General features: G+C 42.3%; 2 protein-coding genes across 4 annotated transcripts in view; both read left to right on the top strand.

Moving 5' to 3' along the window:
• The window catches only part of rasa3 (RAS p21 protein activator 3), a 52,491-nt gene extending 46,944 nt beyond the window's left edge, over nucleotides 1–5,547 (top strand). The window contains 3 exon segments of the mRNA XM_061226351.1: nucleotides 1,805–1,908; nucleotides 2,366–2,549; nucleotides 3,191–5,547. Coding sequence (XP_061082335.1) covers nucleotides 1,805–1,908; nucleotides 2,366–2,549; nucleotides 3,191–3,266 — 364 coding nt within the window. The 3' untranslated portion in view covers nucleotides 3,267–5,547.
• An 850-nt stretch (nucleotides 5,548–6,397) lies between these two features.
• pros1 (protein S) lies at nucleotides 6,398–21,398 on the top strand. 3 transcript variants are annotated; one of them, XM_061227170.1, is made up of 16 exons: nucleotides 6,398–6,640; nucleotides 7,027–7,647; nucleotides 7,885–8,042; nucleotides 9,094–9,202; nucleotides 9,903–9,977; nucleotides 10,611–10,733; nucleotides 11,400–11,525; nucleotides 12,549–12,674; nucleotides 13,136–13,257; nucleotides 13,350–13,468; nucleotides 13,818–14,004; nucleotides 14,688–14,852; nucleotides 15,215–15,383; nucleotides 16,963–17,099; nucleotides 17,587–17,815; nucleotides 19,436–21,398. In XM_061227170.1, exons 2-16 carry the CDS (start codon nucleotides 7,620–7,622, stop codon nucleotides 19,606–19,608), a joined length of 2,046 nt encoding a protein of 681 aa, XP_061083154.1. In that variant the 5' UTR covers nucleotides 6,398–6,640; nucleotides 7,027–7,619; the 3' UTR covers nucleotides 19,609–21,398. The 3 variants fall into 3 exon arrangements, with proteins under 3 accessions (XP_061083154.1, XP_061083153.1, XP_061083155.1); XM_061227169.1 differs by lacking the exon at nucleotides 7,027–7,647 and having other exon boundaries at nucleotides 6,399–6,640; XM_061227171.1 differs by lacking the exon at nucleotides 7,027–7,647 and having other exon boundaries at nucleotides 6,401–6,640; nucleotides 9,178–9,202.
• The last annotated feature ends 68 nt before the right edge of the window (nucleotides 21,399–21,466 follow it).

Here is a 21,466-nt window from a genome sequence, read left to right as displayed (position 1 = left end):
GAGTCAAAGGGCCCTCCCGACTAGTGCCCCACACTGCAACAAAAGGGTGTCTTAAAAAATGTTAAGTCCTAATAAGAGACTTAAAAAACAAGAAAAAATTATCTTGCTTTAAGTTATTTGATAAGTGAAGCTTTCTTACCCCATTGCAAATCTTTAAATGAGTCAAATTGCCTCATGTCATTGGCAGCACTTGTCTAGTTTGTCTTGTTTAGCAAAGAAGATTTCAAATTAATTAAAGATCTTAATATATGACTAAAGTACTTACAGAGACTGACTATTTTTTTGCAGTGAGTTTCTGATTTCCCTCTTTCATTTGCTCACTCAGCTGGGGAGCCATGTTGGGTGGTGTTCCAAAGCCTTAATGAAACAATTTCAGTAGGCTATTGGTTCTTTTTAATTGGTTAACTATTTAATACCGGGACCAAAATTTGTAGCTTTTGGCACCTTTAATGAACCTGTCAAATACACTAACAAAGCCTAATGGACTAGACTCCAGAACCAACTTCATACACTCCCATGACCCGTTTTGGGTCCCATCCCATAGTTTAAGATACACTGCAGTAGGCCACAGAGTTTAAGAGCTTTGTGTGCTTGTCTGTCCTCAATAGTACTTTATTTTTATTTATTTTCAATCCACGGCTTGCAAGTTAACTATAACCACCTGATAAATAGACGGTGTGAATTCCCAGTATGATAAGTCACTTCCCAGATCAGTTGTGTTTTCCTAAAATGGCATTTCCATGGTGGAAAAACAGCCCAGGTCAAGGCCTCAGTTGTCACAGAAGGGCCGCACAGCTGCTGGACTGAAAAGTGAGAAGGAACAGTGGGTGGCTTCAGGCTTTTCCTTATTTTTGTTGGCTCAGTGGGAATATTTGTGACTAGATTTTTTTGTTATTGCCAAAAAGAACTTGGCAAGGAATAAATGAAAACAAAACCACAAACGACCAAACAATAAAAGTAAATGACAGAATGTTAGAAACATGCTGCGATAACTGTAACACAATTACTGAACTTATAGAACAACAGTAACAATTGGATTCAGTCATGAATGGAGTGAAAGGCATAATATGCAGGATTTTTAGCCCTGCTGGTGGTACTGAATTTGCAACCAAATAAACCAACTCTGTCCTCAACCTGCCCTCTCACCTCCATTTGTTATATTATATTATATTATATTAATGGCATTTGGCAGACACTCTTATCCAGAGTGACGTACAGTTGATTAGACTAAGCAGGAGACAATCCTCCCCTGGAGCAATCCAGGGTTAAGGGCCTTGCTCAAGGGCCCAACAGCAATGTGGATCGTATTGTGGCTACACCGGGATTAGAACCACCGACCTTGCGTGTCCCAGTCATTTACCTTAACCACTACACTACAGGCCGCCCCCTGTAATATGTGATATCTTATATCCGTTTTGTAGTTTTCATTTTACTATATTTGGTTTTCAATCGCTGTTGCTATTCAGTAAAATTAATTCCAAGGCTGACTCTGGTATTTGAGGAAGTCCTGTTGGCTTCACTGTACTTGTTCACTGTACTTGTGCTTTTTCATCTCTACCATTGTCCGCCATTGCTCTGTAGCCACACCCATTCCTTCCCACAAAGAAAAGAGTGTCAAGCCTAGAAACATCTCAAACACATTTGAAAAGAAATACAGGCAGAGAAGCATGGGTTAGGCAAATGTGTGTTAAGACAGAGATTGCTAGTGCATCATGACTGAGCGTGGTTATATTACAATATTTTAAAGGTAAAGATCCTGCATACTATGCCTTTAAGTTACACGTGAATTTCTCCTGGGCTACAGCGGCCTGCCTGCGAACATCCAGCTGGATGTGGACGGAGACCGAGAGACAGAGAGGATCTACTCCCTCTACAGCACCTACATGTCCAAACTGGTGAAGATGCAAGGTGAGGTCACGCGTGACTGTGTACGCTACAGGACCTTAACAATCCTAACACAATCTAAAAACGACAGACAGCACACTTATTGACCATCTCTCATAAAAATCGCTGCTGTTTCCATCCTAGGAATGCGCACACTTAACAATTGTTCACAGGGGGTCACGCACTACATGAGGCATGCCTAAAGACTTGTAAGTGATAAAATCAAACGAGTTCTAACCAGAGTAGCAGACTACCGGATCAGGAGAGCTATGATTAAGCCTCTAACCGTCGTTGACAGTAAACTGTCAGAGGCAGGTGCACGCAGCGATCGGGCAAAGACTGGGGATTTTCTTAAGAAAAAAGAAAACAACAAACGTCATGACTAAAACTCCTGCCGTGTACACTAGGCATGGGAAGTGTGTGTGAACGAGCGTGCGCCGGCGGCGTGTGTGTCCGTCTCACGCTTCTCTCCGTGCCGCAGAGGCGTGTGGCAGTAAGTCGGTGTACGACGGGCCAGAGCAGGAGGAGTACTCCAGCTTCGTCATCGACGACCCCCAGGAGACGTACAAGACGCTGAAGCTGATCATCTCGGCGGTGCAGTCGCTAGAGCAGGAGCACACTCAGTACAAGCGGGACAAGTTCAAGAAGACCAAATACGGCAGCCAGTGAGTGTCCGTGCGCCCACTGGCCACCCATTGTTCTTTCACTATTGAGCGACTGTGGCTGGATAGAGCGCTCATTGAAGTTGGTCTGTTAATCAAGGCTCACACGCTGTTCTGACATCATATGTCCACCAATGAAGTACAGTAGCGCTCGCTTACCATACCCATTCATTGACAGCACTGCTCTGTTGGTGTGTGTATATATATATACAGCAAATATTAAGGTGTAAGATCAGTTAAAAATTGTCATAGAATGATTTTATTTCCACAGCGCTGCTGGTATTCTGAAGGCTTTTCTGAACTATCTCATGAAGGATTAATTTAACATAATTTATGGTTGTAATGCCTCCAAGGTCATAAATATTTAATCTTAAAGGTCTTTACATGCCACATATTGTGAAACAATGAATGGATATTAATTTCAGGCATATTTGAGGGGGGGGGGTGGTTACCTCCTGTATTATGTTGAGGATCTGGCATGTGTTTGACCTTTTACTATGTGTTTGACCTATTACTCTGTAAAGCGTCTTTGTGACAGTCTCTGTAAAAAGCACTGTACAAATAAAATTGAGAATTGAAATTGATAAGAACTTGATGCACCAGTTCATCAGTGTAAAGATAATTTTTCTTGCCTTTCTTAACAGGGAACATCCCATTGGAGACAAGGGCTTCCAGTGCTACATCCCACAACAGTCAGAGAGCTCGACATATTCCATTTGACCACACCTGCAGTTGCCAAGGCACCGCCAGGGCCACCACGCTGCCAGCGACATCCCATAATGGTTCTCGAAGAAGGGAATTTTATGTAGTGGACTGACCGTTTAACCCTTCAACAAGAACCCGAAGAAGTGAAGGATGACAGAGAAGGAAGACATTGTCAAACTAACTGGAGTTCTCTTGTATGACGCGAAAGGACTAGTTTTCACCGGATGTGACAGTGGCCCTGCACTTTAATCATCCTGAACTCCCGGATGATGTAATTCTGCCTCGTGTCACATTTTAAATGTTGTTTTATTATGATTTTTTTAATCTGTTTGGAAGATCAGTTAAATGATCTCTTAAAACTGTATTTTATGGAAATGTTTTTAATGTTAATATTTCCACTGTATTTCAAAAGTCTCTGTAACTAAACTCCAGGTCCACAGAGACAATGTTTCATTCACCCAGTGTTACAGGAAGAAAGCTGTTCTTAATTAAGTGGTGAATGCCTGCATTGAAGTTCTCACGTCTGTGAGATCCTGGCATTTTTTTTATAGATAATTAGATAATTAGATCCCTATTGCACTCCAACAGTTTGTTTATTTGTTTAAAATCCCATTTAAAAGAAATCAGGGCTATGGCTCACCTGTGTGTACTGTACATTCACACAGGTGCTGCCCCACAAGCCTCTGGAGCCAAACTCACAAAACACACTGTCCCATAGACATTTCCTGTGTTCATGAGGGTAAAGTCTGCACAAGACCTGTGCTGGTCTATTGTTCTTTGTTTATGCTTTCTGTATGGACTGAAAGGGAATGAGACAAGCAACCCCACACACAAAGGTGGTATGCAGGACTGACCCACAGAACCTGTGATATATATAAATATATCGCATGAACTTGTTATATATTTATCAGATGTTTCAATAACAGATGACTGCTTCTCTGCACCAGCGTCCTTGCACCTTCTGCAGGCAAATTGTTGATACAGTATTTTTGTGTCCTTTCCCCTAAAAAAAAAAGTCTATTTGTCTATTGTAACCCTTGTGATCATTCCTTAAACCATTTCTGCTGTGAAACATTCTGGTCAATACCCGGTGACCTAACAATGGTACATAGTGTGTAGCAGAGTGCCTCATCACCCTGGGCACTGTGCTACAAATGCACTTCTTTGTGTGATACAATTGTTAAAAACAGGCGGAAAGTGCTGACCTTTCTGTAAAGCAATCCCCGTTCAAGCCTGTCATGAGACTGCCACTGACAGAGTGGCCCATGTACATTACACTGCATCTGAGAGACAACCAATGAGAGCCAGAGAACCGCTGTGTCCACTGGGAAAACAATCTGATCGACCTCACTGGCTGACGAGCCGACACCTGGAACACATCAAGGCTTGGTCTTTATCCCTCATCCTCCGACTTCTGTATTTTACACAGTGAAATATTTCTGATAATTTTCTATGCCGCTGTTTGTACTGAGAAAACATTGAGCGCACACGCGTGTGCAAGAGCGCAAGTGTCGGTCAGTGGTCATACGTGAAGCAGTGTGTCTACTGTAAGTGTCGCTGACTGAGTTTGTGAATGAGCGCATGCGAGTGTCTGAGTGAGTGCTGCACACGGTATCAGATCAGTGTTTTAAAAGAAAAAGACAGTTGTAGTTCGAGTGTGCTACTGGGTTACGGAACGGGGCAGTTTTTCATATGAACCGTGGAGACCGGAGCTCAACACCACGCCCTCAGCATGCCACACTCGTGTTAGGGAGCTGCTACAACCTTACAGCAGCATTCTAAGTCCCTTACTGTGTACAGTGTACTGCAAGTTACCTCTGTGCACAATATTTCCACTGCACTGTACCAATGTTCCCGTGAGGTTGTGATAGCTGTTGTTTGTGTTAACCCATGCAGACAGTTTGTTATATGACACGTTGCCAGAATATTTTCTCTGTTGCTCAACCCGTTTTCCTTTTGAGGACCATGTAAAAAAAGCAATGCATTTATACTGTGTAGGCCCCCATGATGCACATTATGCAATAACAATCTCCAACCATCAATTTTACAGATGTGCAAAATTCTCTTTGCAAATTTCGCGATACCTGTATTCGGCCACTCTATGCGAGCCTGTGATTGAAGCTCCCTGAGAACCTCCTCAAAAGGAAAACATATTCAGAAGTGATTATCCTTGTATTTTATATAAATATATCAAACGTACTGAGAGGCTTGTGATAAATGTACAGAAGTATTGATGAAATTGTTGATTAAAAAAAAACTCTTCTTGAGTTGCTAAATGAATGCGATATTAATGCTACTGCTGTGGTCTGGTGTGTTTTTTCTCCTTATTGTGGTGTAAAGACTTCGTCTTTGGTGGTGGTGTAATTATTGTCTTTAACATTAATTCATAATTCAAGTCATGGAAAGGGGGAGTGGTGCAGCTTGGGGCCAGTACAAGAAAGGGAGTGATGACATGCCCACAAAAGTTTGAGCACAATGCTGCCCAATACAAAGGGTACACTACAAAATACACAGGTGCGCTCTGCATTCTTATGGGCTGCAAAACATGTTATAATTTATTTTTCAAGATTTTCATGTTTGCACTTGTGTCACAAATCGTTAAAAATGTAATTGCCTTAATAATGCGTCTTTCCCGTAGACCCTATAGATACCCTACTTAGAAAAAAGATAAATGTGAGATAAAGAATAATCATGAAGCAAGGACCTTTGAGACCTGTAGCGTGGGCATCTACGTGACGGTGTTTGATATACTGCATGTGACGAATTTTACGCTTTTTCCCTCTGGTCGAAAGAGGTGGGTATGTTAAAACTACAAGCACAGGATGGCACCAAAGCGAATTCTACAAAACAAGCTACAACAAGGTTACTAACACCATTCTGTAAGTGAATGAATATATCCACGAGAATGGAAAAACTTACTGCGTTAAATGTACACATAAGCAACCATTTGAAAGCTCCTACAGCAATCGTTAAGTGTCGAGAAAAGTCCCAGTGCAAGTGATTTATTATGGCTTATAATGCTTGTTGTGAGAATTACGCAGTATTCTGTATCCTGTTCACAGTTTGCAGCTCAAAGACTCACCAGATTGAAATGTATGCGCTGTGTGAGCATTGGGAATCTGATCGGGCTGTACAGCGCTCCCTCTGTCGGGTCCCTATCGCCGCGCTCTTGGCGCTGTCCCAGCCCTCTTCATCTAACTAGCGAAAACATTTTCGGGAAGAATAAAGAACTCTTACAGACCTGTAAGACCTGTTCCAACAACGCGCTCACAGTTCACTGAGAGGCCTACTTCACCGGAGCGGACTGACTATGTTGAGAAAGAAATCGGCATTGGGCGAACTCGTAGGCTGTCTAATCTTGCTTGTCGCGGTCTGTGATGCCCATCGATGTAAGTAGCTACACTAGTAAACGTTGAAATGTCTGAAGTTATCACGAGACCCTTTTGGCAGTTTCAAATTGTAATGGTTTTATAAACAATTGTTGTTCCGTCCTGATTGGATTAGGGAATAATTTGCGCAACGTTAGCAGCTTGTAGAGACTGAATTTAATTTACAATGTGTTTTGTTAGCCGTTTGTGTTCATCTGTTTTTGTCAGTCGAAGTAGCTAACGGTTACAGTTTATTCCAAAGAAATTTCAAATATTACGGAATGTAGCGCGTTGTAATCTGAGCGCCCGCTAATGTAGCTGCAATGGTTCTCATTCAGCTGGAGAGCTGTCAGATGTCATATATTTTTACAATTTCTCCGTTAACTATGTATCTCTGTGGGTATCAGCTGCAGTTCATTCAGCGTTACAATGACGTTCCCCACGCTGACGAATATCCTTTTTCTTGTTGCGCAGGCTTTAAATAGGCGCCAGCACGTGGGGAGATAAGTCCCAGTGCAAAAATAGGCTAATCTTGCTAATCTATATAAAGTTTGTTATTTTCATAATGGCCAAAGTAATGATTGAACTACGTCACTGAATACATTAAATGGGTGCATTTTGTAGCCTGCAACTTGTGGTACAACATCATGCACAGCCTATTGTTGTGTTCATCAGTGTCACGCTTGCAAGATAAAATGTTTGTACTAAATAAGTTATAACATACCTTTCATTGAAGGAAGACTTCATAACCCTGTGTTTGTCTCCATAACTTCCTTCCCAGCGGGGTATGGCACCCATATCCTCATGTGTTGCCCCCGACAGTAACCTATGACCCGCATCTCAGGTCTTTGATCCATGCTGGTCAGAAACAGTATAGCAGCACACCTGCTGCAGCAGGAGACTTGCTCAATTCAGCCACAACAAAACTGGTCAAAGAAAGATGGCAAATCATGACCATGGCATTATAAGGTTCTATCTGCGGTTTGAGAGTTTTTGAGATATGGAGCTTCAAACATACGAAAGTGAAAGTAAATTTTGCATACAACATACAACAGAATTTTTGTGTAAAACTTCACACGTATAATAATTTATCTTAAATGAACATAGCCTATTTATGCCACAACTCATGTCAGTTAGGACTTTCAAATTCTAAGATCTCGAAATGTTAAACCTATTATCAGGCCTGGTATCCCTCAGTGGTCAGCATTCACTGTAATGGACTGTGTGAATTTGAGTGTTGTAGCAGTGCTCATTCTGTGCTCTAGTCTTGACGCAGAGTACAGCATCGCAGTTCCTGTCACGCCGCCGGCGGGCAAATGCGCTCTTTGAGGAGAGCAAAAAGGGAAATCTGGAGCGAGAGTGTATCGAGGAGATGTGCAACAAAGAAGAGGCACGGGAAGTCTTTGAAAACGACCCTGAGACTGTGAGTCTTAACAAGTATTTTGTAACTAAGACTGTGAATAAGACCAATGACATGACACAGTTTTACTTATTTCAAGATTTGCCAATGGAGTAAGAAAATTTCACTTCAAGCAAAAAGTCAAAGCACATATTTTCTACTTCATAGAAAGAAAAAAAAGTCTCATTACAAGAAAAGACAGAAATTTTTTGCAGTGCGCAACCTCCAGCATGTCCCTTCACTTCACCTCAGAAGCAGATCACATGACCTCCCAGGCTGCGTGGGTACAGAGACGGCACGTAAGACGAACAGGATAGGGCAGTTATCTCTGCGACTGAGCCATGTCAGGTCATTGAACCGTTCCTCTGTTCTGCTGTTTGCTTGTTTCGTCATGCTTGTGTGCTGTACTTCATTCCGCTCTTGTGCTTGTTTACATGGCTAGATTTACTGTTTGGGTGGAAACAGGGGTCTGCTCGCAGCAAGAGGGATGACGGCGTCATTCGTAGTGGCCAGAATGATGGGGTTAGATGTGGTAAAGGGAGATGGGTTTATTCCTGAACTGGACTGAAGGGCAAAGGTTGTGGATAGCTATATCAGAGTATAAGATTATTTGTGGAGTGCAATGTCAGTGTTTACGCTGAAATACCAAATATTGATCATTTGAGTGTGAAAAAAACTGGACAGTGAAAAATCTCACTGGGGTTGGATGGTTCTTTTGCTGATTACTGTATGTGCACATACAAGCTAAGCGACTTTTCTGTGTTTGGTTAGATTTTTTCAATGCATCACAAGCAGTTGTGCATCTAAAAAGAAGGAAATCAATTATCCTTCACAAATTGCCGTTCTGAGGTTGAACTTATTCCATTATTTCCCTTTTGAGTGCCTTTAAAATATTCGGCCATTGAAAATTTATTTGAGATATTTTATATCCCTAACCATATAATAACTATCAGGCTGTCACATAACATGTTTATAGTGTTTTTGTTAATGTCATCACCAAGTCATTACAAATGTGAAGGATCTTTGTGCCGAAGATGATGGTGTAATAAAGAAGACCCACTGACCCACTTTTCAGAGAATTTTGGAGGGCACATGCAGAACATCTGCTAACTGTGGTCAGACTCCCAAACACTGCCTCATTGACCTCTCTTTCTTACAGGAGTACTTTTATCCCAACTATGTAGGTAAGTTCTCATTTTTGAATATCAGACACCTGATGTTCCAACCGATCTACTAAACTCACATGCTTTTACAATTACACCCTAGCAGCTCTAACCAATACTGAATTGATGAATGGTATCCAAAAGCTTCCTGTTCATGTACTGTTATTCTATTGATATTTATTATCAACAATCAAATTTAAAACTAGCTAGACTGATTAACATTAACAGTTGTCTGGCATATACTGGGTCTACCTATCAATACTAACAGCCAGGCTAGCTGCTAAGTTAGCAAATTATCCTGATTGCAATTTGTATACAAAATTATACTGTATGTGACTGTAATTTGTCATTCAGCCAATTAATAGATACCCCTTGACTAGCGACTACTGTAAGAAAACTATTTTCTTCTTGAAAATTCTTAAATAAAAGAATAATTTTACCCAGATGATGGATTGGTGAGCTTGATCACTTTGAGTAGCAATAATGCTGCACACACTTCAAATTATAGAATGACAAATTATCCCACAAGTTTCGTCTGCTGATTTGATTCTGCCCTGATTCTCGTCATGCAGGAAAAGAACCGCACACTAAAATGTTCAGTGTTCAAGCTTCGCTTACAGAACACATATGGTCCCTATTGAACTCATATGTACTCCACTGGACATTTGCTGTGTGTATTGGAGTTTGTATTGATTGATAATGGCGTCTCTGTCTTTATCAGCATGCTTAGGGTCGCACCGTGTAGGGATCAATACCCCGGTCTCTGGGCCCGCTGACCTTCGCACATGTGTGAAACGTGAGTGTCTGAACAGCCAGAGGAGCACGCCTGCTACCCGTCTGTGCAGTCATGTAATCGTGTGTATGCCACGTATGTGTGCAGCCTGGCTTTAGAAGGGATTTGGGTGTGTGCACTGTTCTTTTTTTTTTTTTCTAGTTTGAGTGTACATGCATTGCTTTGAATATTTATTTTCACGTATGAACACTAATGTTACAGCTATATCTGACATAGGGTTGGGCGGTACAGTGGTGCAGTGAATAGCACTGATGCCTCACAGCAAGAAAGTACTGCATTCAAATCCTGACCAACGTCCTTTCTGCGTGGAGTTTGCATGTTTCAGCCATGTCCATGTGGGTTTCTGCCAGGTGCTCCACTATCCATAGTAATGTGGACATGCAGTAGGTTAATTGAAGACTTTAAACCTCTGTAGGTATGAATGTGTGAATGAGTGGTGTGTGGACCCTAGAGTGGTTTGACAACATTTCACTGCATGCTGGGATAGGCTTCAAGCCCACACCAGCTCCCCCCCCCCTTCCTTGCAACCCTTACCAGGAACAAGAGAAAATGGATGGATGAAATAGCACTTTGCACCTATAGCTTTTTCCCATCCCTTGTTTACCGTACGTTTGCTTTTGTAAACTTTCCTCTCAGTGATCAGTGACCAGTGCAACCCTCTGCCGTGCTATAAGGACGGCCATGAGCGCTGCATCGATGGACTGGGCGACTACACCTGCGTCTGCAAGCCCGGCTGGAGGGGTAAAAACTGTGACGAGGGTGGGTCTTATTTTTATATTTTTATTTATTTAACATTTTTTATTCATTTTATATCTGTTTTATGATTTCATTAGTGCCTTATCCTTGTTAAGTAGCCTATTATTACCTTTTTCAATATACTCCTCTTCCACCCATGTTTACATTGTTATCTTTTATTTCATATGCAGTATGTTAAGGCTATTGTTATTTTTTGTATGTCTTAATATGCTTATGACAGTCATATATGTTTTTACAATTTCCCTACGATGAAGCACTTTCAGCTGCTCTGCATATGAAAGCTGAGATATAATTAAAGTTGAATATTATTATTATTATTATTATTATTATTATTATTATTATTATTGGAGATTCAGTGGTGAGAAGTCAATGGCTGTTGGGCCAGCATCAGTAAGACCGTAGGTATTAGAGTGAGAGGCATGTGGTGATGGATGGGTTTTTCGATCAGTTTGAATAGAGTAGGTATTGGTTATGAGTAAAATTGTCTCCTTATTGTTTGCTTTTATTGCTTAATATTCATGATATTCACATGCAGTTGACTGAACAGGTATGAATGGTATCGGAACTCTGTACAAGGGTATGATCAGTCGAGTGGTTATCTTTGACTTAGATATGATCATTTGATCAATCTGATGTTGACAGTACCTAATTTTGTGATTGATTGACCAGACATTGATGAGTGCACTGACGTGGAGTTCCTAGCTGGCTGTGACCAGAAGTGTTACAACTTCCCCGGGAGTTTCCGGTGTATGTGTGGGGATGGCTACTTCTCCAGCGACAAGATCCACTGCACAGGTACGGTCAGGCCTAAGGTCCACTCTGGTGCCGTGTACCAGTCTTTTCTTGCTACATTTGCCTGATTGCCTGATTTAGTGATAAGCTATACTGCCATTGATTTCTGTGTGTAATGTGTAATTTCTCCTTTGTAATCTGTTATGAGGAAACCAAAATGAAAGTGAAACAGGGTTGAAGTAAAAGAAGAGAAGAAACTGGACCTTCTCTAGACTAGATCCAGTGCATTTCAAACTGGATGATGTGTTCCAGTCAGGAAAAATCATGGAGCAGTAGTCTGAGCAGCAGGTGTGGTCCTGACAGCAATGCAGGGCAGCTTTTCACACTGTCCCTCCAGCTGATCCACGGCCAGTTCTTTAATTCAGCCAAGAAAACAGAACCAAATATGTGTGAGTCCAAGCAGCTGTTTGAGGAATGCTTGGATCCTGTTGTGAGAGCGAAACAGGACCCCAGTATGCCTGTGTAACTCTGCAGCACCTCCCTGAAGGATCTATGCTCTTCAGGGTCACTGTGTGCTCAGACAACTTCTGCTGAAATACTGGAGAAGCCATCTCTTATTTTTAAACCCCCTGGCAGTATAGTCCTCACAGTAAAAAAAAAAAATGCTTAAACATTTCCTGTCAAGGGTTTTCAGAAAGTCGAGCCTTAGACTTTAACTCTCTTCTATAAACAGTCTGGATTTGTTTACAGCTGTGGGTGTATTAGTGTGCTGTCCATGTCAGTTCCACTTGCCTACTGTTTACAATGTTTATCCTTCATTTGTGTGTGTATGTGTGTGTGTGTGTGTTCATTTGCGTGTGTGTGTGTGTGTGTGAAAGCCTGTGAGTACTGTGTGTGTAAGCTTTTGCATCCTTGTGTGCTAGTGTGAAACAGAGAAAGAGAGATCACTTTAGTGAGAGAGAGTGTGTGTGTGTGTGTGTGTGTCAGAGAGAGAGAGAGAGAGAGAGAGAGAGTGTGTGTGTGTGTGTGTGCAGGCCGGAGGAGTGTGTGAGAGAGAGAGTTTGTGACACTGTGTCTGTCCTGCAGACATTAACGAGTGTCGGCTATACCCCGGTATCTGTGAGCTGGCCACCTGCATCAACACCCCGGGCATGTACGAGTGCCAATGTCCAACGGGCTACAAGTACAACTTCACCTCCCGCACCTGCCAGGGTGAGAGTCAGCCCCTTACACAGAGCCGCAGTACTCTAACCCTCCTTTGGAGGGCCCTACAGTACACCCCATCACCAGGGACACAATGAGTTAAAGAAAAGCTTCACTTTCTGGGCTTTGTAATGGTATTTTTTCACTGCTTGGCCCAGTTTCGGTTTCGGTTCGGAAATCGATCCAACCAAAAAACATCATGAAATGTTACTGAGGAATAATTGGGTGATGTACATGCACAACCTTTGGAATGATCATTTTGTTTTTAATCAACCAGATAGTTGGCTGAATTACTGTTAATAACGTGTGTGTGCATGTGAGAGAGAGAGGGTGACTCCTTTGAGTCTCTATGACCTGAGAACCCAGAAAAACCCAGAAAAACAAAGATTGTAAAACCTTAAGTTAGACGCAAAAAAGCCAACGAGAGAGAGAGAGAGAAGGAGACTGAGACAGTGACTGTGTCTTTGCAGATGTGGACGAGTGCAAACAGGAGGCTTGTAGGGGGCAGTGCGTCAACACCATGGGCAGTTTCTCCTGCCACTGCAACGGGAGGCAGGGCCTGCAGCTGGTGGAGGACAGGCGGTCCTGCGAGGTGGGAGACCCGTGAGAAAGTACCGGAAACGTTTGTGAAGGCTTTGTGTTCTAAAGGATGTGGGTTTAAAGCACGTCCGCTGTTTTGGACAGGCGATCCCGGTGTGTGTTCAGCTGCTCCACTCCACGGATGCGGAGATGTTGTACCTGGGCGAGCAGTTTGCAGGCTTACCTGTGATCTACCTGCGCTTCCGCCTGCCAGAGAACACCAAGTAGGTGTCCGGAGAACAGTGAACATGTTCACCCACTCCAAACTCACACGCCAATCACCATCCTGTATGGCAAAAAAATTAGGTGGTTATTATAAGCTTCGCTAAATTATTTTAACCAATCAAAAATTTGTCCTTTAATGTATGGACCAGCTAGATGATCTCTACGTTTCATATATCTACAGACCAATGGTCTTTGTTCTTTAATGTGTGAGCCCACCACTGAGAATTGAAACATGTATATTATATGTAAGTATATTTGATTTCACAACATATAACTGCTCCAAACAGACGTGGTGTGATTAGTGGTCTCCGGGCAGAAGTCACTGGGTTCTTCCTTCTGCTGATGCAGGTTTGCAGCTGAATTTGACTTCCGAACGTTCGATCCGGAGGGAGTGATCCTGTACGCGGAGTCATCCCCGGAGTCCTGGTTCATGCTGGGTCTGCGGGCCGGACGCATCGAGGTGCAGTTCAAGAACCAGCACTCCGTCAAGGTCACCAGCGGGGGGAAGGTCATCAACGACGGCGAGTGGCACGTGGTGAGCGTGCGTTCAGAGTCAAATGTGTGTGTGTGTGTGTGGTGAGCGTGCGTTCAGAGTCAAATGTGTGTGTGTGTGTGTGTGTGTGTGTGTGATGAGTGTGCGTTCAGAGTCGAATGTGTGTGTGTGTGTGTGTGTGTGTGGTGAGCGTGCGTTCAGAGTCAAATGTGTGTGTGTGTGTGTGTGTGTGTGTGATGAGTGTGCGTTCAGAGTCAAATGTGTGTGTGTGTGTGTGTGTGTGTGTGTGTGTGGTGAGCGTGCGTTCAGAGTCAAATGTGTGTGTGTGTGTGTGTGTGGTGAGCGTGCGTTCAGAGTCAAATGTGTCTGTGTGTGGTGCGTCTGTACACACAACATGGAGGACTGTGTGTGGAACTGGGTGCGTTCACAAAATCAAATGTGTGTGTGCGTGCGTTTGTGTGTGTGGTGAGCGTAAATGAGAGCAGTGTATGTGTGAGACTGACCCTGTTGTACGGTGTGGGTATTACTTCTCCAGCCAGCATATGAGTGTACTGTGCTAGATGGTTACTGTGTGTGCAGTGTTCGCTCCGTATGTCCATACGATCTGATATCAGGCTGCATTTCTGATGGCTTGTGCCCTGCTTAGTGACTGTGTCGGTCGCTGTATTACATTGTGTGCAATAGCATAACCTCGCACTGCGTAACTGTTGTGTTGCGCTGTGTAGATCTCGGTGGATGAACTGGAGCGCAGTATTAGTGTGAAGATCAGTAAGGAAGCCGTCATGAGCATCAACAGCCCTGACAGCCTCTTCACCTCCGTCAATGGGATACTGGAGACCAAGGTGTACATCGCTGGGCTGCCCAACCGCACCGACAGCGTCATCAAACCGGTAAACAGGCAAAGCCATCCTGCACCGACAGCACCAGCGATGGGCACAGGTAGCCCCACGTACAGGAGCAATCGCGGTGCGCTCAAACCGCAGAACTGCATCACAACGGGAACAGCTACGTATCAAGTGAACAGTAACTTAAAACAAGCGAATATATTTTCTACTTGAGAGAAAGAAAATCTCAAGTCTTATCGTTGACTAAAACACTTGTTAAGGCAGACATTTTTTGAAGCGAAAGTCAGTGTCATTACACCCGTAACCACACATGACCACAGCTTAAGCACACACACGGGTGAAAAGCGTGTGTACAGTGTGTGACAGTGTGTGTACAGTGCGTGTACAGCGTGTGACTGTGTGCGCAGATCAACCCCAGGCTGGACGGCTGCATCCGAGGGTGGAACCTGATGAACCAGGGGTCGTCAGGGGTCAAAGAGGTCATCCAGGAGAAGCCGAGCAAGCACTGCTTCGTGCAGGTGGAGCCAGGGTCTTACTTCCCCGGGGAGGGCCTCGCCCGTTTCCACGTGAATTACAGTGAGTACGGGCGGGATGCAGACCCAGCTCCCTCTATGCTCTGCCAGTGATTTACGCGCGTCTTTATAGACCCAGGGAGAAACCGTTAGAAAAGCGAAACTGGGTGAGTTGTGTATCTGCCAAAAAAAACACAAATCATGACCCTGCCCACAGAGAGTCGTAGGACTGCTGGAATGGGGTTGAGTGCTCCTTGGGGGGAGTAGCTTCTATATGTCTACATCAGCAGGCTGTGTTTGTCATGGTGAATGTGAAGATAGCCCTAAAGTCATGAGCCAGCAGTGAGGTCTAATGTCAGGCCCCAGGAGGCTGGAATAAAAACCATCTAAATTATGTTTTCAATGGAAGCACTTTCTTTGGCTGCTGTAGATGGAGGAACAGAGGATTGTAAGAATTGGTAGACTTGAATCCATATCCATAATTATATAGATTGAAATTGTATTTGGTTATTTATTGGTTGTGATTTATTGCCCAATAACCTTGCGCTTTGTGTTGTGTCAGTGATGAATTTGTTTTCTTGCTGAACTGGCTGGAGTCTTGGATCAGGTCTGTCTTGTGCAAGACGGTATTATTCATCCTTTCCATCTTGGCTCAGGATACATAAAGATTAAATCTATAAATAAATGCTATTATTCTTATTTTTACATATTTGTGGACTTTTTATAAAGAACCTAACACAGGCCAAACTGCCTCTGCGGTCTGCTTATCAGTGTTTGGCATGCGGCTGACCAAAAGAAAGGGCAGTGGACTGAATACCATGTATTCAGCGGAATGTCTGGCGACGGTGGGTGGGAGGTGTCCTCGTTGATCGAGTAGCGGTTTGTTCCGATTCCGTCAGGCCGACCGATTTCATGGTTATCCTGTCGACAGATACCTTCCCGGCCTCTGTTCTCTGGAACAGATTATGATTGATGTCACATTTTTATGGATTACAGCACATGACCATGAGACTGACCACCTGGGTAAACAGGCCTGGAGCTCTTATGCGACCCAGCCAGTCAGCAGACAGGACAGCGTTCATGTAGATTTCTTAAAAGATGGATGAATTGGAAATAGTAAGTTTTAAGAATTTTGGCAGACTATTTCTAGGAAATTAAACAGGACTTTGTACACTGAAAATCACCGCAGGTTCCAGTGACTTAATAGAGTAATAATGGTTTCCATTGCCTGCTATGCAGAGATGAGAGATGAACTGAACAAAGCTATACCCTAAGCAACAGATGTACGTTATATACACTGCAAAAAAAGTATTTCTAAACATGTTTTAATCTTGGATTAGGTGCAATAATTTTGTTTTATTTGGCAAAAAAGTAACAGAAATAAAATATTAACATTTTAAATATAAGACTAAATTAATTAAGGGAGACTGCAAGAAGAACAAAGGACTTTTCTCCCTTTATGCAAATACAGCATGAACATTTTTGACAATTGACACTCCAGCACAATAGATAGTGATAACGTGCCTTTAAGTTGCCACTAAACAGCCATGAACATAATGCAGTTAAATTCTAGGATCACATTCTCACATCACCTTTCTTTATGTTGAGACAGTAAAGCTCTGTGTTTTTGGCCTTTGGTCCAGGCGCAGCGGAGTCCTGGAGAGTGGACCTGTTGCTCTACATCCGCCCGTCCAGCAGCACGGGGGTCGTGTTCGCCCTGGTCAGCAACGACACCGTGCCGCTGTCCGTCTCCCTGCAGTCTCGAGGACAAGACGATGCGGTACGTACTCCCACACTGCAAAACAACGTCCGTCTTAACGAGTGTTTTAGTCCTGTAATGAGACATAAAATATTTACGTTACGGTTTGTTTGACAAGCAAGATTTTCTTGCCCCATTGGCAAATCTTGAAATTAGTCTGTCTAACTGTCTCACGTCATTGGTGTCTTTTTTTTAGTAAAGAAATCATGAGACTAAAATACTTCTTGAGATTGACTTACTTTTTGCATTGAATATTTACTCACTCACTAATATTTAACACTGTGTATAACACCCTCCCTGCACAGAACCTACATTTAACCTGAAATCACCTACTCTGTACTCTTCACTCACTCAACTCAGTTATTCAACATCCCCATACACCCCTCCCCCCCCACAACATTACCCATCACCCACAATGTCCTCACTCCTCTTTTAGATTCGCCCCACACACACATTTTTCCTGCCAGTGAACTAACCCCCGCCCCATGTCTCCCTCTCATTACCCCAGGACCTGCAGGTTTTCATCGGGGAGGTTCGTGTAGCCACTCTGCAGTCTGTGATGCTCTGCTATCCAGAGCGTATGCTTCTGGAGCTGAGCGTCTCCGAGACCAATCTCCAAATCACTGCCAACTCTTCCACCATTTTGTATGCCGAGCCGAGCGTCCTGGAATCCAGGCTGTCCGCCCTCAACTCCAGCATGCAGGGTGGCGTGGAGACCTTCATCGGGGGCGTCCCAGGTGTGTCACGCAGCACATACATACCTGTTTCTGAAATACTATGCACAGAACATTTGTAGCAAACTTCTGCTAAATTGTAACAACAAAAAATAACTGCATGAATCGTTAATATCTGCATTATTTTTCAGGACAAAAAAACACTTAAATCAGCATATTCTACATGGATGTTTAAACCAATTAGAAATGTCATTTATTTTTTGTTTATCGCAACATTTTTTTCTCTTATGCACATTCTGTGAAAGAGAAATTGCAGCCCTTACAAAGAAATCCATATTTAAAACTTTATCCGAGTTGAGTATAAATTGAAACAAAAAAAAAAACCATGATTCAAATGTCTATGTTTTTAACTTCACACACAGAACTGTTGTGAGAACGGTATGAGAGATCTGTGTGTAATGCACCTCCCTTCCACATCAAATTCCCTATGGCGAGTATTTTGGGACTGATAATGCAAACGTGATGCAATTCTCGTGATGAAAAGGGCACTGCTGCCCCCCTACTGTTGGAGCCTGCAACTATTTCACACTGCTATCGATTAGAGTGCTCACATTTTCCACCTGGTGGTGGTTCTGTGAACTACAATCAGTTACTATGAAAAAAAAGAAGAAAATATATGCAAATTTGCCTCGGCCTGGCAGATCTCTTCGGGGGGGGAGTGCCAAATTACATTACATTACATTACATTACATTACATTACGTGGCATTTAGCAGACGCTCTTATCCAGAGCGATGTACAACAAAGTGCAAATCAAACACAAATGGAACAGAAAACCACTGCACCTTCCTCATTTACTCATCCCCTTGCATTCATTCACCTCACCATCTATTTTCTCTCATCGTGCATTGTCTTACTTCATATTTTGTTACGTAACATCTACTAAAGTGTAACAGGAGCACTGATTTTTCCTGTCAGCAGCATATTTCATAAAATTCCCCTAATCTGTTGTAGAGTAAAAAAATTCTTAAATCAGGCTTTAACCAGCAGCACTACATTTCAGACCCATTTTAAAGACAGTGCTGTATATTTAGACAGCCATGCGGCTTAACAGCTGTAAATAAAGCATTCTGAGCTTCACCAAATTCCTCATTGTTTTTCCTTCTACCGATTTGGAAAACTTGCATTTCGCCAATAGTAGTAAATTGGGTACATTTATCTTTTTAATAAAACATATTAAATATTACAAATATTACTTTTTTTCTGAATGGAAAGGGAATCATTTTGGTTTAATGTTGGCCTTTTGCAACAGTAACAATGAGAAGCCTGATAAAGCACAATTGAGCATTCACTGCAAAAAATAAGTCGATCTCAGCAAGCATTTTTGCTGAATAAGACAAAACATATTGGCAATGAGGTGAAAGATTCTGACTCGTTTTAAGATTTGGCAATAGGGTAAGATAATTTCACAGCAACTTAAAACAAACGAATATTTTGTACTATATTATAAGCCCTAAAAACTTTTTTTTTTTTTTTTTGTTGCACTGTTCTTGTTTCATACCTAGTCAGCCAGTCTGTAAATCTAGTTTAGTATCTGAGGTTTTACTGTGCTTTTGGTAGTGCAGTGTAGTTTGGTAGTGTATACTGTATCTGCAGCACTGTGATATCGATCATTACTTCCACAGAGCTTCCTGTCACGGCCACTCCTGTGTCGGCCTACTATCATGGCTGCATGGAGATCACCGTCAACAGCAAGCGACTGGACTTTGACGAAGCCTTGAGCAAACACAACAGCATCAAATCCCACTCCTGCCCCCCCGTGTCAACGACAGGAGATACTTCCTTCCACCACAACTGATCTGCAGGAAATGATGTCATACCAGAAGGGCTCTGGCACGTGACCTCATCGATGTTTCCCAGATTCAGCACATTCAGTGGTCTGTTCCTGTATCTCATCACGTTAGACCCACTGCATGTGCTTTATGTTTCACCCTCGTTCCTGTTCCAAAAGATTTTAGAGATTTTTAACATTGTTTCAGTTGTTAATAATTATAGAAATCATAAAACAAATTATGGTACATGTAAGGCTAAAATACCAGGATTTTATTTTTCTGTATTTCCTCACCAGGATATTATTTTACTTTTACTGTTTTGATAATGATGCATGCTCTTAGACTATGGCCAGTGGTACACCTACCCAACCACTCCAAATGGGGATGTTTGTCACGACCTGATTGGTCAATTTAATGAAGTTGCTGAAAGAGAATGGTAGATCCTGTCTGCCAAGAGTGTACGTGTAGAATCCTGATAATTTATCCTGATAATCCTGATAAACAGGAATTTAACAGGAGCCAATCAGATATGTGAAATACAGCAACCTGTGTATTGGGAGGGTACTATTCCAACTGCTGCACTGGAAAACAAATCTATACAAGCAGGGTAGGCAACAATGCTGTTATTATTCGCCAATGTCTTAAAGTAAATACAGAACTTGCTTGACTGCATTTGTTTTGTGAAAGAGAAAAACATTTCATGAATCGAAAGTTTGGAACTAAAGCAAAACTAAAAAGAAACCTAGAAAAAGAAAACAAATCCTGTGATATATGACAAAATGCAAAATAAAAGTTCTTTGAACAGAATTTCAGTCCAATGATTGGCTAAAGAAATAGTGGCAATAATAATGGTGGTACTGTATGCTGTCTGTCTGAATTTTCCACATTGTTTTGTACTTCTCATGGAGACTCGGTGAGTGGCCCTGCTGGAACAGTATGAGAAGATGCAGTATGTCTGTCCTGAATGTTCTGAAATTACTTTTTACCCTGACCCTTTACCCTTTGATTCTCCAGTAGTCTTTATATGCATCCTGATGTTTCCCCTGACCTAAAGCTGGACTCTAGAGGGGTGGGAATATAGGTTATTGCAAGCTATGAGCTATGAGTTTCACTTTTCAACCAAATGTACCCAGGTTTTCAACTGACAGCATCTCATCAGACTTTTCACCATTCAGCCACAGCACCATACTTGCCAGCCCCTGGTTACCCAATGGATTCCCCACCTACCAAGCAGCACTGCTTATTGTCATCTATTTTATAAGCGATAAAATCACACAATGTTGTGTCAGTTATTTTTGGACCCCAGTAAGAAGGTATTCCAAACTTCCTTTTCCTCTATCTTGGTAATAATGAACAGAACAATGCCACAGGCAATTAGTTGATGTGTCTTGGCTTTACTTCTTGGGTCCTCATCGTTGGCACTGTTTGTTGTTAACAAAGTAATCCTCAATTGGTGGAGCTCCTTTCTGGTTTACATACAAAAGGTGACAACATTATTTAAGTCCAATTTCATTATCCCTGAAAACTAAGAGGAAGGTGGGATAAAGGGTACAATCAGAGGAAAGACATAACTGAACAGAAATTGTATCAGGCTGACTTATCATAATGCAAGGATTGTGTCTAGGACTATATTTTTGGCTTTTTTCTGAAATGAAAAAAAGAAATTTTTACTGAATATCTTGGTTTTTTTTCTCTCTCGACATGTTGCAGCCACAATATGTAAATAAAAACAAGATCTTGTTCATGTGTAGTGATGTTTTTAATCATGTATTACGTGTTTGGTTGGTTTATTTCATTAAAGATTGCTTAAAATAAACATGTTTTTGTTCAGTGGCTCTTTTCTGAGACATATTCTGCTCACTTCTGTATCGACCTAGTTATGTG

This window comes from Conger conger, chromosome 17 (assembly GCF_963514075.1).
Source record: "Conger conger chromosome 17, fConCon1.1, whole genome shotgun sequence".
In the NCBI taxonomy this organism is placed as follows: Eukaryota; Metazoa; Chordata; class Actinopteri; order Anguilliformes; family Congridae; genus Conger; species Conger conger.
Note: the sequence above shows the minus strand (reverse complement) of the source record. Positions and strands in the feature narration are given on the sequence as shown.